At 35.7% G+C, this 18,225-nt stretch overlaps 1 protein-coding gene across 11 annotated transcripts in view; it reads left to right on the top strand.

The window, feature by feature from the left end:
• RPAP2 (RNA polymerase II associated protein 2) overlaps positions 1-18,225 on the top strand; it is a 96,923-nt gene that overhangs the window by 36,823 nt on the left and 41,875 nt on the right. For all 11 annotated transcript variants that reach the window (XR_004989058.2, XM_036444298.2, XM_036444297.2 and 8 more), the window contains one exon: positions 10,611-10,679. Coding sequence is in view for 10 of the 11 variants with exons in the window: in XM_036444298.2 (XP_036300191.1) it covers positions 10,611-10,679 (69 nt within the window). In the remaining variant the exon portion in view is untranslated. The remainder of the gene's footprint in view (positions 1-10,610; positions 10,680-18,225) is intronic.

Below are 18,225 nucleotides of genomic sequence, written 5' to 3'. Positions count from 1 at the left end.
GAATCATTTCATCCAAAAAAATCAATTATCATTGTGGTTTATTGTTGTTAACAGTAATAGGAAGATTTGAAAAGTTTAAGATTATAGTGCAGGAATAATTTCTTCACTGTAAGCTGTTAGATTTCTACTGCAATCACTATACTGTACATCAGAAATACCAAATAGACAACTTTCAATATGCACATTTAATAACATCACTAACCTTTTTGTGTGTCACAAAATAGTTCAAAAAAACATTTTTCAGCTCGGTATTTACTAGGAGCTAGGATTCAGTTTAGGCAAATCTCAAAAATTCATCTTCAAATACAGAAAAGGATCATGTATTACATTTCACGTTTTATGTGTTTAGCCTTCATAGACTCAAGACTTTAGGAGTTATCTTAAGACATTCTTATAGGTTTTTATTTTGAAATTTGACCCAAAAATGTTTGGTGTACCTCAATTTTCTCTAATAGTTTGGCCTTAACATCTTTTATTATTTTGATTAGAAATTATATTTGGATTATTGTACATCTGTTGTTTATATAATTTATATATAATATCCAACTCTTTGTATTTTGAGGTGATATTTTTAAGTCATTTTTTTCTGAAAAGATTTATGACTTAAATGGAAGTAACTAAAATTTAAATACAGCTCTTTAAATGTTATTTTCTTTAATATATATATAAATGTTAGTACATAATACAACTCTGCAAAGATTGAATTATTATTAAACCTAATTATTATGTTACATTATTTGAATTTTTATAAAAAATTTAAAGATACATGTTATTGAGAAAGTAATCTATTAAATATATTAATCATATTGAGTAGCCATCTATTTTGCTAAATAATTGAAATATTTTACTATTTTATACATAAAATTAACTTTGCAAACATCATTAATTACTGCAGCATTTTATTCTGCTATTGATAACACAAACATGTAAGGACATTTTCACTTCATTTCATCTAGAATGTTTATATCTGAAAGTGAATGTTCAGGTAATAACAGTAAATCTGAATGATGTGATTGTTCTCATTACTGAGATTGTTAGATATCATGGAAGCTACACAATCACAAGATCACTGATCATATACAAGTTTAGGAATGCCACAAGTGATGCTCAAATTGGCCTAGGCCTTTGGAATACTTACTAAATGCCTTGTCAAAAAGAGTTTGGGCCAAATACCAAGACTAAAGTAGAACTTCTCTGTATCCCTATTAGTGATGAAGAGAGAGATAACTTGCTTTTTTAGATGCTCTCTCATACATATCACAGAACCATGCATCCAAAAACGGGGAGAGGGCTGTTTTTCAACTGTCTGCATTGGTGATAAAGTTCGAATAGATACATACAATATGGAAGCACTGAAGGTTAGGATTCACTTAAGATTTCCAGGAAGTGAATATCATTAACAGAAAGGTTAGCTAAGGGGAGATGAAGACTGGATGCCCTGTTTCGTCGATTTTAAAAGGATCTCCCATTCAGTTTCTTACAGTGTTTATTTACTCATTGTTCTGAATAAACTGGTAAAGTCACTGAAGACATATCAGAAGAGATATTAGATAAGACCTTTGATCTTATATTACAAATACTAAGTCTGTACTTCATTTTTTTATTCCACCCACTAAGGATAGTTTAAGTAGCAATTTGATTTAGTTAAACTGTATTTTCTAGAGCTATCTTTCTATAGATCTAATTGGATAGCTTGTATTTTTAAACTGCTTTCAAGTTCTCAGCACTTACTAGTAACCCACTGGGGAAAAAAAGTTAGACTTCTACTGCAAGATTGACCCATTATTACTACAATATACTCTAGGAATTTAGGTATTTTCAGTTAGAAACCACTCTCCAGGATGTTATTTTTGGTCTTTTGTTAATAATGTTTAGCCCATGTCAATCCTGTGGTCATTACTCACCGTGTGCCAGGTTGTCCTTGGCACTTTACATATATTATCTCATTTAATGTCTGAAAATAGTGGTATTATCCCATTTTACAGATGAGGGAAAAGAGATTCAGGAATCTCAAGTCATACAACTAATAGTTGGATTTAGACCCCAAGTAAAAGTCAAGAGGATAAATCTTAAATGTTCTCACCATAAAAATAAAAAAAAGGATAACTATATGTGAGGTAATTAATATATTAATTAGCTTGGCTATAATAATAATAATTTCACAATATAACATATCAACATCAAACTTTATACCTTAAATGTATACAATTATTCTGCATCATTTACACCTTAGTAAAACTGGAGGGAGGGTGCGAGAAAAACTATTTTAAATATGATAATGTTGCATGCAATAAATACCAATTATTTAAGAAAAATTACCTTACATATAATATTACATGCAATAAACATTAATATTTCAAGAATACAAGGATTTTAAATATAGAAATATTATCAGAACTCTATTAACATAATATAATATCACAAAAGTTATAGGAAATGTTAAAAATCTGCCAATAACAGGATTACTTCTATTCTATTCTAGAATATTTCCCCCCCCTCTGGCTCTGTTTTTGTTCATCAGTTTATGTTGTTCATTATATTCCACAAATGAGTGAGATCATAATATATTTATCTTTCTCCAACAGCTTATTTCACCTAGCATGATGTTTTTAAAGTCTATTTTGTCAGATATGAGTATTGCTACTCCAGCTTTTTTTTTCCTTTCCATTTACATGGAAAAATTTTTTCCATCCTTCGCTTTCATCCTGTGTGTGTCTTTTGTTTTGAGGTTAGGTCTCTTGTAGACAGCACATAGTAGGGTCATGTTTTTTTTTATCCATTCAGCTACCCTACACCTTTTGATTGGAGCATTTGATCGACTTACATTTAGAGTTATTATTGAGAGGTACTTATTTATAGCCACTTTAATTCTGTATGGCTAGTTTTCTCTCTGTGTTTCTTTTTCTCACCAATTCCTTACAGCAATCTCTTTGGCATTTCTTGTAATGCTGGCTAAGTGGTGGTGAACTCCTTTAGCCTTTTTTTTTTTTTTTTTTTTTTTTTTTTTTTTTTTTTTGTCTGAAAAGCTCTTTATTTGACCATCTATTTTGAATGATAGCCTTGCTGGATATAGTAAATTTAGTCTCAGATCCTTGCTTTCCACTAACGTGAATACTTCATGACATTTCCTCTGACCTGTAGAGTTGCTGATGAGAAATCAGGCGTCAGCCTTATGGGTAATCTTTTGTAGGTAACAGTTTTCTTTTTTCGTGCTGTCTTTAAGATTTTGTCTTTAGTTTTTGGCATTTTAATTATGTTGTGTTTGGGTGTGGGTCTGTTTGGGTTCTTCTTGTGTAGGGTTCTCTGTACCTCCTGAACTTGTGTAACTTTTTCTTTACCATGTTAGGGAAATTTTCTACCATTATTTCTTCAAACACCTTTTCTATCCCTTTCTCCCTTTTTGCCTCTTCTGGCACACCTACTATTCTAATATTGTTACATTTCACATTGTCCCACAGCTCTCAAACTGTCCTGTTTTTTAATTTTTTTCTTCTTTTTGGTTCTCTAATTGAGTGATATTTTCAACTCTGTCTTCTAATTCACTGGTTCAATCCTCAGCTTCCACTAACCTGCTATGTATTCCTTCCAATGTACTCTTTATTTGTGTTATGTGATTCTTTATCTCAGACTGTTCTTTTTTCATAGTTACTATATCTTTTTTTTTTTATACTGTTGAGTATTTTTAATGGCATTACTCTGAACTCTGTTTCAGATAAATTTCTTATCTCTGCTTCATTTATCTCTTCTTTTGGAGAATTTGCTAGTTCTTTCATTTGGGGGTTGTTTCTTTGTTTTCTCATTTTGGTTGTCTATTTGGGTTTGTGACTTCTGTTTTAGGTAGGTCCTCTATACCTTTCAATATCTAATGCAGGATAGTGTTAAAGGCTGTTTCTGATTCATTGGGTCAGGCAAAGACTCAAAGCCTCCAGAGACCATCTCTGTCGTAGGGGTGTCGAACTCAATCAGAGAAGGGGCCAAAATCTAAAATCCAGCCTAAATCTCGGGCCGAATGGTTTACTGAACAGTCATAAACTGTCATTGTGATGGAAACGCAGCGGAGTGCAGTGATGACAGTGCGGTGCGGGCCACATTGCAAGGCCTGGCGGGACGGATTTGGCCCGTGGGCCTTGTGTTTGACACAGGTGGTACTACAGACTGATAGGATTCTGACTTAAATTGCCCCCAGGCAATTGTCCTCAGGTGTGGCAGGAGTTTTTCAACAGGGTGGGGCATTTGCTTCTGCCTGGAGGCTAATTGTTACTTTTAATCTCTTAAGTGGCCTCAGGGCAAGGTTTTTCCCAATAGGTTGTATCAATTGTCTCCTCCAGGCAAGGCAAATGTCTATGTGGGCAAGATGTTCTCCGCTGCCCAAGGGAATGGACTCAGCCTAGGAAACTTGGGGTGTCTGCCTTCTTAGCTCTATTCCCTGAATTCCAGTCTTGAGTTATGCTCTCACAGCTCCAGTCCACTTCACCCTCCTTCTGCCAGAGCACAAGGTGGGTGGCTCCACAGGGAATTATTGTGCATTGGCCCTTTTAAGAGGGTGTCCAACTTTCAGCTGCCACTCCCTGGCAGACTGCATCCCACTGCTTTTCATAGCTAGACCAGAGGCTCAGTGCATGAAATTCATGCACAGGGGCAGGGAAGTGTCCCTCAGCCCAGCCTGTACCCTCTTCAATCTGGAACCCCTCAAGGAAGGTCCTACTGGGATTGGGCCAAAATGGGCAGTCGGACATCCCTCTCACAATCCAGGACTGCTCACTCCCAACTGCTTGCCTTCCTGCCTTCCTGATTGCCCTTAACCGCTTCTGCCTGCCAGCCTGATCACCCCTAACCACTCCCTTGCCAGCCTGACTGATGTCTAACTGTTCCCTTGCCAGCCTGTTTGCCCCCAACTTCCCTTCTCTGCTGGCCTGGTCACCCCTAACTGCCCTCCCCTGCAGGGTTGATTGCCTCCAACTGCCCTTCCTTGCAGGCCTGGTGCCTCCCAACTGCCCTCTCCTGCTCACCATCTTGTGGTGGCCATCTTGTGTCCACATAGGGGCAGGATCTTTGACCACACGAGGGCAGCCATATTGTGTGTTGGAATGATGGTCAATCTGCATATTATTCTTTTATTAGATAGGATAGAGGCCTGGTGCATGGGGTGGGGGCCCGCTGGTTTACCCTGAAAGGTGTCCTGGATCAGGGTGGAGGGGCAGCCTGGGCTAGGAGCTTGTGGTGGTTTGCAGGATGGCCACACCCCCTAGTGACCCAAGCAGAAGCTCTCCTATCTGGAATTTATTTACCTTCTACAATTGAAATTTTGTAGCCTGAAGTGGAGCCAAGCCTCCTGCTCACTCCATTTGGATTGGTTTACCTTCTATAATTGAAACTTTGTAACATTGAGTGGAGGCTTAGGACAGCAAGGGCAGACAGAAAGCTTGGCTTCCCCCATTGCCTGGGAAACCCAAGTCTCCCTCCTGCTCTCTGTGGGTGTAGCCATCTTGGTTGGGTTTATTTGCTTACTCGCTTTGAATGGCTGGTGGGTGTAGTAGAGTGGTGGTTAATTTGCATATTACTCTTTTATTAGGTAGGCTGTTATGTGGGTACCCTCCTCGGTTTGGTGTTCTCTGATGGGGAGCCCAGCTTGGGGATTAGATCCCAGAGTTCTCAGTGGCACCTCTCCTCCTCCCACAGCTAAGATAGCTCTCCGGGACTTCAGCTGCTGTCTGTGGGTGCCCAGCCAGCCCTTTCCACCCGCCCTCCTACCAGTCTCTATGTGGTCTCCACCTTCAATCCTTGAGTATCAGAGTTCTCTCTTTTGAATTTTCTATTGATTATTTGGAAGCCTTTCCATATTTCAGTTGTAATTCCAGCTTGTTCCTGGAAGCATGTCCATGCAGTATCCTCCTATTCGACGCCTGAACATTAGTATTTTCTTTTAAAGCCCCTTAGGTGATTCCTATGTGCAGCCAAACTTGAAAGCCTGTTATAACTTAAACATCAAGCAGCTTTTTCAGCTCTTTGAAGAATCTTTCCCCAGTGACTAGAGCTGTCCTTTCCACTGAATTGCATCACAGTCATTTATCCGGAATGTTATATTGATTTACCTGTCATAGTAGTTCCATCTGAAATTGTTCAGTAATAGTTCACTGTCCTCCGTGTTGACTCAAGAGACTTTTCTAAGTCAAATTTGAATTAAAATTACATTTTGACACAAAAGTTATTTTTAAATCTCATCAGTGATAAATCAAGCCTTTTTCCTAATGTTTGTATTGAATTTTAAATTATATTTTGAAACCGTGCTTTTTAAATGCATTATATCAAATATTCCTATTTTCATATTGAAATTATTACTCAGACAATAATAAATACATTTACTTAGCGTCTGTGCTTGAAATTATTTTGACTTAGTAAAAGGAAAAATATGAGAGCAAATAAAATTTTTGAGTCTGCCACTTGAAGTATTTAAAGTGAAAGCAAAGATCTTGTCATGCTTTCCTTGGTGCCTGAAATGGAGTAGATTAGATAAAGCAGGTACACAATACATTTTTGCTGAATGAATAAAGAAATTCATTAAATCTTAAATTTGTTTTAATTTTAGATGTTTGGATTCTACTTAACTGTATTTGCCTTCCCCCCCCCCCCTCACATGCTTATTCTTTAACCTTTTATGGTTATGTGCTAGATTCTGTTTTGCTACCAATGAAGCAGTGAACAAAACACAAAAGTTCCTTCTCTCATGGAACTATTCTAATAAAAAGGATATGTAAATTTTTAAAAACACTATGTATATTATTATTATGTGGTGATATGTCCTATCCCCTTTCCCAGTTCATTCTCCTCCCTTTCCCCTAAGAAGGAAAAGGGGATAGTACTGACGAGGGAAGAAGTCATTTTAAATAGGTTGGTCAGGGAATACCTCATTGAGAAGATGCCATTTGTATTAAGATCTAAGAGGTGGTGAAAGAGCAAACCATGCTACTATCTATGAAAATACGTCAGATCAGAAACAGAAGGTACAAAGGCTCTGGAGCAGGAGCAGGAGCAGGCCTGGTGTATTCACAGAACATTAAGGATGCTGATGAGGCTGGAGAAATGAGCAGAGGCAAAGCTACAAAGAGATACAGTCAAACAAATATAGGATGGGAGTGGGTATGGTACAGATTATACAGACCTTGTAGCCATGGTCATTCTTTTACTTTTACTCTGAGATGGAGAACAGTTGGTGGATTTGGAACAGAGGAATGATACATACAGCAGCACTCTGGCTGATAACTTCAGAATTAAAATAGATGGGCAGAGGCAGAAAGACCTTTTAGGATGCTGTTTTGGTCATCTAAACAAGAGATGATATGGACCAAGATGAAAGGAGTGGAGGTAATAAGTAATCGGATTCTTTTTGAAGATAGAACCATCAGAACTTGATGGCTTATTTGACATAGGACATGAAGGGAGACAAGTTTAAGCACGAGAATTTTGACTTGAGCAACTGGATTGGGCAGCTATTTACTGGGATGGAGCTGTCTGCAGAAGGACCAGTTTGTAGGGGGAAAATGAGGAATTCGGTCTGGGCTGTATTATGTTTAGAGAAGCCTATTTTACATTCAAGTGGAAATGTCAAGTAGACCATTAAATACAGAAGTCTGGAATTCAAGGAAAAGGCCCAGGCTGGAGATAATAAATTTGAGAATTGTCAGCACATAGTTTTTCTTTGTTTGTTTTTAAACGTCCATGTGCGTTTTATTAATAAAAACTAACAGTGCCACGTTAAATAAGTCAAACAATTGAAGTCTCTTTATATTCCATAAAATATTACAGAAAAGTTTATTTGTGTTTCAATAAAAAGACTTGTTTTAGAACAGGCAGCTAACAGCAACTGTGCAGTTAATGGTTCTTTGTTGATAAATTTTAAAAGAAGGTACTGCCTGTCCTGAAATCCCTTTTTCTTAAAAAAAAAAACAAAAAAAAACAAAAAAAAACACAAATTAGTATTAAAAATGATTAACAAATTTTGAGTTAAAAAACTGTGAAAACATTCTCTATATTTAATTTCAACTTTATAATAGATTATAGGAAGATGTTTAAGAAATAAATACAACATTTGTTTCAGTATAGCACATAGTTATTTAATATTTAAAGCTTTGAGATTAAATGGCATCACTAAGGGAATGAGCATATATAGAGGAGAACAGAGACCCCAGGGCAGAGACCCTGGGCAAACCAAAATTAAAAGGTCTGGGAAGGCATTCAGGGCACGTGACCTCATTGTAGGGGGTGCAGGAGGCAGCCAATCAATGATTCTCTCTCATCATTGATGTTTCTATCTCTATCTCCCTCTGTTTTCCTCTCTGAAATCAATAAAAATAATATATATATTTTTTAAAAAGAGGTCTGGGAGAGAATGCTAGTGAGAGAGAGGGAAATCAGGCAATTGGAAACCAACTGAAGAAAGTGTTCCAAGGAGAAGGGAGTGATAACTGTGTCAAATGCTGCTGATAAAGTAAGAGGACTCAGAGATGTCAGTTGAATTTTGCAACGTGGACGTCTTTTGTACACTTAATCCTCATAAAAAAAAAACAAAAAAAAAAACCTGGGATAGGTAGTACATTTTTTCTATTTTACTAAATTAAAAAAAAAGTTTTACAGCTGTTGAGTGTGACCAGGGTAAAACACTACTAAGTGATTGATATGAGTACTGAGTCCATGTCTGTCAAACCTTTTAGCCACTGTACTGTATTTTTTATATCATCTAGAATTTTTAAAATTTTGTAAAACATTTTAACTATTGAAAAAATATTCAGATTGTCAAAGATATACATATTCTCTACTCAGAATTAATGGATGATATAGTATTTTGTAACATTTTATTTAGATGTATACCTTATTATCAACATTCCTACAGTTGGTAAATCTAAATTGACAACATCATTATCACCTAGTGATTTTGTATATTCTATGGGTTTGGACAAATGTATGATGACATGTATCAATCATTATAGTACCATAAAGTATTTTCACTGCCCTAAAAATTCTGAATTCCACCTATTCATCTATCCCTCTTTAACCCACTCCCCATCCCTTTCTCCCCCAAGGCAACTACTGATCTTTTTATTATCTTGATGGTTTTACCTTTTTCAAGAATGTGGTATAATTAGAATCATACAGTATGTAGCCTTTTCAGAGTGGCTTCTTTCACTATGGTAATATGCATATAAAGTACCTCCATGTCTTTTCTTGGTTTGATAACTCACTTCTTTATCACAGCTGAATAATGTTTCCTTGTCTAGATATACCACAATTTATTCATTCACCTACTGAAAGTCTCTTGGTTATCTCCAAGTTTTGGCAATTATGAATAGAACTTGTGTAAATGTTGTGTGTAGATTTTTGTACAGACATGATTTTTTTACGTCTTTGAGTAAATACCAAGGAGCGTGATTGCTGTATCATATGGTAGAAGTATGTTTACTTGGTGAGAATCATCCAATCTGTTTTCCAAAGTGGCTGCACCATTTGCATTCCCCCCAGCAATGTATGAGAGTTCCTTTTGCTCCACATGCTTATCAGCATTTGGTTTTGTCAATGTTTAGGATTTTAGCCATTCTAATGGGTATATAGTGTTAACTTGTTTTAAATTGCATTTCTCTGATGGCATATAATACGGAGCCATTTGTCATTTGTTTATCTTTGGTGAAGTGTCTATTAAGGTGTTTGGCCCATTTTTTTAATTGGGCTGTTTGTTTTCTTGTTACATTTTAAGCATTCTTTGTATATTTTGGATAACATCCTTTTATCAGGTATTATTGGCTGTTTTTTCCTGATTGATTGATACTATTTTTTATTTAGAGCAATCTTTTTAAATGCTTCCTGAGAAACTAAGGTAATTATAACATTTTGTTGTCATCAACTGCTAAGTGGTAGAATTTACTGCTGATTTTTTAAAACTTAAGGTTTTTTTTAATAGAAACCTTGCCTTAAAATGTATTAAGTGAGTGCTCATTTCTGTATATTATGGAGTATGACATCCCTTAATTGACTACTGGCAACCTAGCATGAGATAGAAAGGCACAAAAGATGAATTAAAATTAAAATAAAAAATTGTTTACCTTGTAGCTTTAATAAAACGTTTGATTACGGAAAACATAAAGCATATGGTTATAGGGATGTGTGTATTTTAATAAACCCTGCCATTTAGTTTCCCATGTTGTTCCTTTATTTCCATTATGTGTAATAGTATTATTGTTATAAATACATAATTGTAGGACTGGAATATTTTCTTTTGAGATGGTCATTATTAGATAGTGAATATCAAGCTATATTATTATGCTACTAGAGGCCCAGTGTATGAATTTGTACATGGGTGGAGTCTGGCCAGGCTGGCGGGAGGGAGGAGCTGTGGGCAGTTGGCCAGCCAGCTCTGCTCGCTGGTCGAACTCCCAATTGAACTCCTGATCAAAGGAACAATTTGCATATTTGCATTTTATTATATAGGATTGACTCCTATCAAGTTGAACAAGAATAAAAAAAAAATAGTGCTCTTTGACACAGGATGTCATATTTCTGACTTTTCCATAAATAGAAAAATATAACAATCCTTTGGTAAATTTTATCTTACTATCTTTCAGATTAACAAATAGAAATATTATACACAAACCTGCAGAATGGACCTTAATTGCTATGGTGTTGCTGTCATTGTAAGTACTCTTTCAGATTTTAACTAAATACTAAATAAAAAGAACATTGATTAGGGAAAAACAGAGTTGTTCATTGATTTTGTACACATCCTTAGAAAATGTTGTACCTCTATTTTGTGTCTTATTTTTATTTCCTTTATAATAAAATAACTTTTATGTAAAGTGATATACTATGTTTTGATAAGTTGTAATCATTTTCTATATTTTAACTGTCTTTTTTCCTGATGGCCTTTTTCTTTGCAAATAACTTATCTTTTGAAAGAGAAAAGCATCCGTATGTGGGATATATGCAGAGGTTCCTTTAGTTTCATTTTTAACAGTGTATTTTATTAAAAATAAATGGACCACATTATTTTAAATCTACATTTGTAATCAAAATATCTAATGCTATTTCATTTTTCTTCAACATATTTTATCATCAATAGTATAATAAAAGTTTCATTTTCAAAATTAATGTATATCTTTAAAATCAAATATTTAAAGGAACTAAAATAGATACTACACAAGCATATATAAAACATTTAATATTCACTCACCCGTAACCAATTAACTACTATGCTTCCAAAACGGAAACCATCCTTGTGTCTACGGCATACAAAGGGTTAAAGAAATCACTAGTGGTTTCTTAGGATGTCTTTCAGCAGGGTTAAATCCATCTAGTAAGTGTGTGTTTTTCAGCTTGAATTGCAAAAGTCTTTTTTGAAGACCATTCATTACTGCATTACTGTTGCTTTTGGTACTTGTTAGATCATTCAAGCCCATAGGACATTGAATACATACTGGACACTCACAGGTCAAGAAATGTTATGAGCCTGCCTCACAGCCTCTCCAGTGCTGCTTTCTCTTTCTCTTATATTACTTTAGTCAGACATGTTATTGTGGATTTACTGTCCCAAGGAAGGCTGTGCTGGGAAACATTAGGGTAGGGTTCACTGAGCAAGCATTTGTGTCACCCAACCAGATACACCTCACATGATTCATTAAATCAGAACACAGAAAATAACTTTACTTGAATGCCCTGATATAAATTTTTTATGAACCATAAGAACAAATCTTTATCATTTCTACTATTCACTGTTCCAGTTGAATTGCTTACTTGTGAAACAGATCTTATTAATTTTTTAGAAAGTTCTTTCCATTTTATGAAATTCGTAAATATTTTGGTCACTGGCGGAAAAAAAAAATCAGTATCTGCTCACCCACCATATCCGATGCCTGCTAATAAACCCTCAAAGACAACTGTTTAACTGTACTTCTGCAATTCATTATACTGAAGAGGAAGTAACTTTTTTGGTTGACAAGTCAGAGGCCTACGTCCAGCAGTAATCTCAGAATCTTGCTTTCTAAGCCAGTAACTGGAAATATTATCTTATTGAGCAGCTGCTTACTGAGGACACATGTTAAGTCCTATTTCTCTTTGTCTGTCAAACTTTTGCTGCATCTCCAAAATGTACAACAAGGAACAAATAAAATGTGGAAAATTAAGTAATAAAGGCAACCATAAAATTTCATGATTTTTCCATACAAAAAATAAACCTCTAATGTTTGATTTTTTTTTTCTTCCTTTATTGTTTTATTTTTTTTTATTTTTTTTTATTTTTATTATTATTTTTTTTTATTTTATTTTATTTTTTTATTATTTTTTTGTTTTATTTATTTATTTATTTATTTAATTTATTTATTTATTTTTTTTACATATTTTAATGATTTTTTTTTTGCCCCCCTCCCTCCCTCCCCCATATCCCCTCCCTCCCCATAGTTTTATGTCCATTGGTTGTACTTATATGCATGTATACAAGTCCTTCGGTTGATCTATTATCTCCCCCAGATCCTCCTCCCCTCCCCGCTGTAATTTGACAATCTGCTTGTTGCTTTACTGTCTCTATATCTATCTTTTGGTTCATCAGTTTATAATGCTCTTTATTATCCACAAATGAGTGAGGTCATGTGGTGTTTCTCTTTCATTGATTGGCTTATTTCACTCAGCATGATGTTCTCCAATTCCATCCAGGTTGCTGCAAATGATGAGAATTCCTTCTTCTTTATGGCAGCATAGTATTCCATTGTGTAGATGTACCATAGTTTTTGGATCCAATCATCTGCTGACGGGCACCTAGGCTGTTTCCAAATTCTGGCTATTGTAGATTGTGCTGCTATGAACATAGGGGTGCATATATCCTTTCTGATTGGTGTTTCTAGTTTCTTGGGATATATTCCTAGGAGTGGGATTACTGGGTCAAATGGGAGTTCCATTTTCAGTTTTTTGAGGAAACTCCACACTGTTCTCCACAGTGGTTGCACCAGTCTGCATTCCCACCAGCAGTGCACGAGGGTTCCTTTTTCTCCGCAACCTCGCCAACACTTGTCGTTTGTCGATTTGTTGATGTTGGCCATTCTGACAGGTGTGAGATGGTACCGCATTGTTGTTTTGATTTGCATCTCTCGTATAATTAGTGACTTTGAGCATGTTTTCATGTGCCTTTTGGCCTTCCTTCTGTCTTCTTTTGAAAATATTCTATTTAGGTCCCTTGCCCATTTCTTAATTGGATCATTCATCTTCCTTTTATTTAGTTGTATCAGCTGTCTGTAGATGTTAGAGATTAAACCTTTATCAGTGGTGTTATTTGCAAATATGTTCTCCCACACCGTGGGCTTTCTTGTTGTTTTGTTGATGGTTTCTTTTGCTGTAAAAAAGCTTTTTATTTTGATGTAGTCCCATTTGTTTATTTTCTCTTTAGCTTCCATTGCCCTAGGGGCAGTATCAGTGAAGAAGTTCTTTTGGCATACGTCTGAGATTTTGCTGCCTGAGGATGCTTCTAGTATTTTTATGGTTTCCCGTCTGATGTTTAAGTCCTGTATCCATTTTGAGTTTATTTTTGTGTATGGTGTAAGTTGGTGATCTAGTTTCATTCTTTTGCATGTGTCTACCCAATTTTCCCAACACCATTTATTGAAGAAACTGTCTTGACTCCATTGTATATTCTTTCCTCCTTTGTCAAATATTAATTGAGCATATTGATTTGGGTTGATATCTGGGTTCTCGATTCTATTCCATTGATCTATATGTCTGTTCTTGTGCCAGTACCAGGCTGTTTTGAGAACAGTGGCTTTGTAATACAGTTTGAAGTCCGGTATTGAGATCCCTCCTACTTTACACTTCTTTCTCAGGATTGCTGTGGCTATTCGGGGTCTTTTATTGTTCCAAATGAACTGTTGGAGAGTTCTTTCTAGGTCAGTGAAATATGCCCTTGGTATTTTAATGGGGAGTGCATTGAACCTATAGATTGCTTTAGGAAGTATGGACATTTTGATGATGTTGATTCTACCAATCCATGAACATGGTATGTTCTTCCATCTCCTTACATCATCCTCTATCTCTTTTTTCAATGTCGTGTAATTTTCTGCATATAGATCTTTTACTTCCTTAGTTAAATTTATTCCTAGGTATCTTAATTTTTTTGGTGCGATGGTAAATGGAATTGCTTTTTTAGTCTCTGTTTCTGTAGTTTCACTGTTGGTGTATAGAAATGCCATGGATTTTTTGGCGTTAATTTTGTATCCTGCTACATTGCCAAATTCATTTATTAAGTCAATTAGTTTCTTAATGGAGTCTTTTGGGTTCTTTAGGTACAATATCATGTCATCTGCAAATAAGGATAACTTTACTTCTTCTTTTCCAATTTGGATGCCTTTTATTTCGTCCTCTTGTCTAATTGCAATGGCTAGTACTTCCAGTACTATGTCAAACAGGAGTGGCGAAAGTGGGCATCCCTGTCTTGTTCCTGTTCTTAGAGGGAATGGTTTTAGTTTTTGCCCATTGAGTATAATGTTGGCTGTGGGTTTATCATATATAGCTTTTATTATGTTGAGGTATGATCCTTGTACTCCCACTTTGTTAAGAGTTTTTATCAGGAAAGGGTGTTGGATTTTATCGAATGCTTTTTCTGCATCAATTGATATGACTATATGATTTTTATCTTTCAATTTGTTTATGTGATGTATCACGTTTATTGATTTGCGGATATTGTACCATCCTTGCATTCCTGGAATAAATCCTACTTGGTCATGGTGTATGATCTTTGTGATGCTCTGCTGGAGCCGATTTGCTAGGATTTTGTTGAGGATTTTGGCATCTATGTTCATGAGGGATATTGGCCTGTAATTCTCTTTCATTGAGTTGTCTTTATCTGGTTTTGGTATTAGGGTGATGCTGGCTTCATAGAAGGAGTTTGGAAGTGTTCCTTCCTCTTGAATTTTTTGGAAAAGTCTGAGGAGGATAGGTTTTAGTTCTTCCTTGAATGTTTGGTAAAACTCTCCTGTGAAGCCATCTGGCCCTGGGCTTTTGTTTGCTGGAAGCTTTCTGATGACTGTTTCAATTTCTTCCCAAGTCACTGGTCTATTGAGATTTTTAGATTCTTCCTGATCGAGTTTTGGAAGTTTGTATTTTTCTAGGAATATGTCCATTTCCTCCAGGTTGTTCAGTTTGTTGGAATAGAGTTGTTCGTAGTATTTTGTAACAATCCGTTGTATTTCGTTGGGGTCTGTTGTTATTTCACCTCTTTCATTTCTGATTTTGTTTATTTGGGTCCTCTCTCTTTGTTTCTTAGTTAGCCTGGCTAGAGGTTCATCTATCTTGTTTATTCTTTCAAAGAACCAGCTCTTGGTTTGGTTGATCTTATGTATTGTTTCTTTGGTCTCTATGTCGTTTATCTGTGCTCTGATTTTTGTTCTTTCCTTCCTTCTGCCTACACTGGGCTTTTCTTGTTGCTCCTTTTCTAACTCTTTGAGTTGTAGAGTTAGATCATCTGTTACCATTTTTTCTAGTTTTTTGCAATAGGCTTGTAAGGATATGAACTTCCCTCTCAAAACTGCGTTTGCTGTGTCCCATAGATTTTGGATTGTTGTGTTTTCATTGTCGTTTGTTGCCAGGATGTTTTTAATTTCTTCCTTGATTTCTCTGGTAACCCAGTCCTTGTTTAATAGCATGCTGTTTAGTCTCCATGTGTTTGATTTCTTTGGATTATTTTTATTGTAGTTAATTTCCAGTTTTATGCCATTATGATCTGAGATGCGTGATATGATTTCTATCTTCTTGAATTTGAAGAGACTTTGCCTATGTCCCAAAATGTGGTCTATTTTTGAGAATGTCCCATGTGCACTTGAGAAGAATGTATATTCTGTGGCTTTGGGGTGGAGTGTTCTGAAGATGTCAATTAATTCCATCTGGTCTAGTGAGTCACTTAGGATCGATATTTCTTTGCTGTTTTTTTGTTTAGATGATTTGTCGAAGGGTGACAGTGGGGTATTAAAATCTCCTACTATGATTGTATTGCTATTAATCTCTCTCTTAATGTCCTCCAGCAGTTTTTTTATATATTTGGTTGCTCCTGTATTGGGTGCATATATATTTACCAGGGTTATTTCTTCTTGTTGGATTGTTCCCTTTAGTATTATGAAATGGCCTTCATTATCTCTTATTATGTCCTTCACTCTGAGATCTAATTGTCAGATATAAGTATTGCTACCCCAGCTTTTTTTTCATTTCCATTTGCCTGGAAAACTTTTTTCCATCCCTTCACCCTCAGTCTGTGTGCATCTTTTTTTCTGAGGTGGGTTTCTTGTAGACAACAGATGTATGGGTCTTGTTTTCTTATCCAATCTGTTACCCTATGTCTTTTGATTGGAGCATTTAATCCATTTACATTTAAGGTTATTATTGATAGGTACACATTTGACGCCATTTTTATTCTATACCCGTGTTCCTTCTTCACTTCCTATTTCTTTGTTTTTACAGTAGACCCTTTAGCATTTCTTGCATTACTGGTTTGGTGGAGATAAATTCCTTCAGTCTTTTTTTGTCTGTGAAGCTCCTGATTTCCCCTTCAATTTTGATTGATAGCCTTGCTGGGTACAGTATTCTTGGATTCAGACCCTTCCTTTGCATGACTTTGTATATTTCATCCCATTCCCTTCTGGCCTGGTAAGTTTCTGTTGAGAAATCAGTTGCTAGTCTGATGGGGGTTCCTTTGTATGTAACTTTCTGTCTCTCTCTGGCTGCTTTTAAGATTCTTACTTTGTCATTGTTGTTTGCCAATTTGATTATAATGTGCCTTGGAGTCTGTCTTCTGGGATTCATTTTGCTTGGGACTCTGCGAGCATCTTGGATTTGTGTGGGTTTTTTCTTCTCTATTTCAGGAAAGTTTTCTGTCATTATTTCTTGAAATACTTTTTCCATGTCTACCTCAGTTTCCTTTCCTTCAGGAACCCCTATTATTCGAATATTATTTTGTTTTGTAATGTCCCAAAGCTCCCGTAGGCTCTCCTCCTGCTTTTTAATCTTTTTTTCTAGAAGCTGCTCTACTTGGGTATTTTTTTCCATCTTATCTTCTAGCTCACTGATGCGGTCCTCTGCTTCCTCTAGTCTACTCTTGATGCTTTCTATTGAGTTCTTCATGGTAGCAATGTCATTTTTCATTTCTTCTTGGTTCTTCTTCAATTCCTCATGGTTCTTCTTCAGTTCCTCATGGTTCTTCCTCATTTCTTCTTGGTTATTGTCAAATTTCTCTTCCATTCTTTTTAGCCAGCCTATGATCATTATTCTGAATTCTTGCTCTGGTAGGCTGCTTACCTCGGGCTCGTTTACTTCCTTTTCTGGTGATGCCTGCTTTTCTTTCATGTGCGGACTATGTTTTTGTCTCCCCATGGCCTCTCTTCTCAGGATGTCTGGTTATGTGGTGTTCCTTCTCCTGCGTTGATTTAAAATTTCAAAATACAAACACTACCTGGTACAACACAAGAGGCACTTAACAGGAATGTACTTACAATATTAATAACCTTTAGTAAAGGTGACCACTAGAGAAAGGCAACTTAGGGGATAGGAGAGAAGAAAGAAAGGTAAAAATAAAATAAAGAAAAATTTTAAAAAGTAAAAATTAAAATTAAAAAAAATTAAGTAAATAAAATAAAAAAAGAGGGATAAAGAGATAGAAAAAGAGGAAAAAACGTAATGACAAAATAAAGTTGGAAAACAGGGAAAAAAAGAAAGGAGAGAGAGAGAGAAAGAGAGAGAAGAAGCAAACTAAAAGAGAAATGGGAAACAAACTATATATATGTGGAGAAAACTGCCATAGAACAACCACTGAACCCAGCTAATGCCAGTAACAATACTTGGAGATTAATACAAACTACAATATCCCCTATTATTAAGTAAGGCTATGATATACAGAAGTAAAAGATACAAACAAGAACAGAGTATTTTTTTTAAAAAAATACAAAGCAACAATAACAACACAGTAATAAGCATAACAATTTCACTAACAAGCCTAAAAATTCACAATAATCAACCTTCACACAAACAATGCGAAAAGGATAGAGGGGAGAACAGTTTTTCTTTCTTTTTGTTTTTTTTTTTAACTAGTTAATATAGTGCAGAGATTGGTATTTATACACTTGGATCAGGGGTTGGAACATAGGTCTATAAGTATAGTGAGAGTTTTAGCAGGGGGTATACAGAAAGAATAGAGGAAAAACTAAAGCCGGAAAGGGA

The sequence above is a fragment of the Pipistrellus kuhlii genome, unplaced genomic scaffold, assembly GCF_014108245.1.
Source record: "Pipistrellus kuhlii isolate mPipKuh1 unplaced genomic scaffold, mPipKuh1.p scaffold_m20_p_2, whole genome shotgun sequence".
NCBI classification, from domain to species: domain Eukaryota; kingdom Metazoa; phylum Chordata; class Mammalia; order Chiroptera; family Vespertilionidae; genus Pipistrellus; species Pipistrellus kuhlii.
This window is presented reverse-complemented; position numbering and strand designations above follow the sequence as displayed.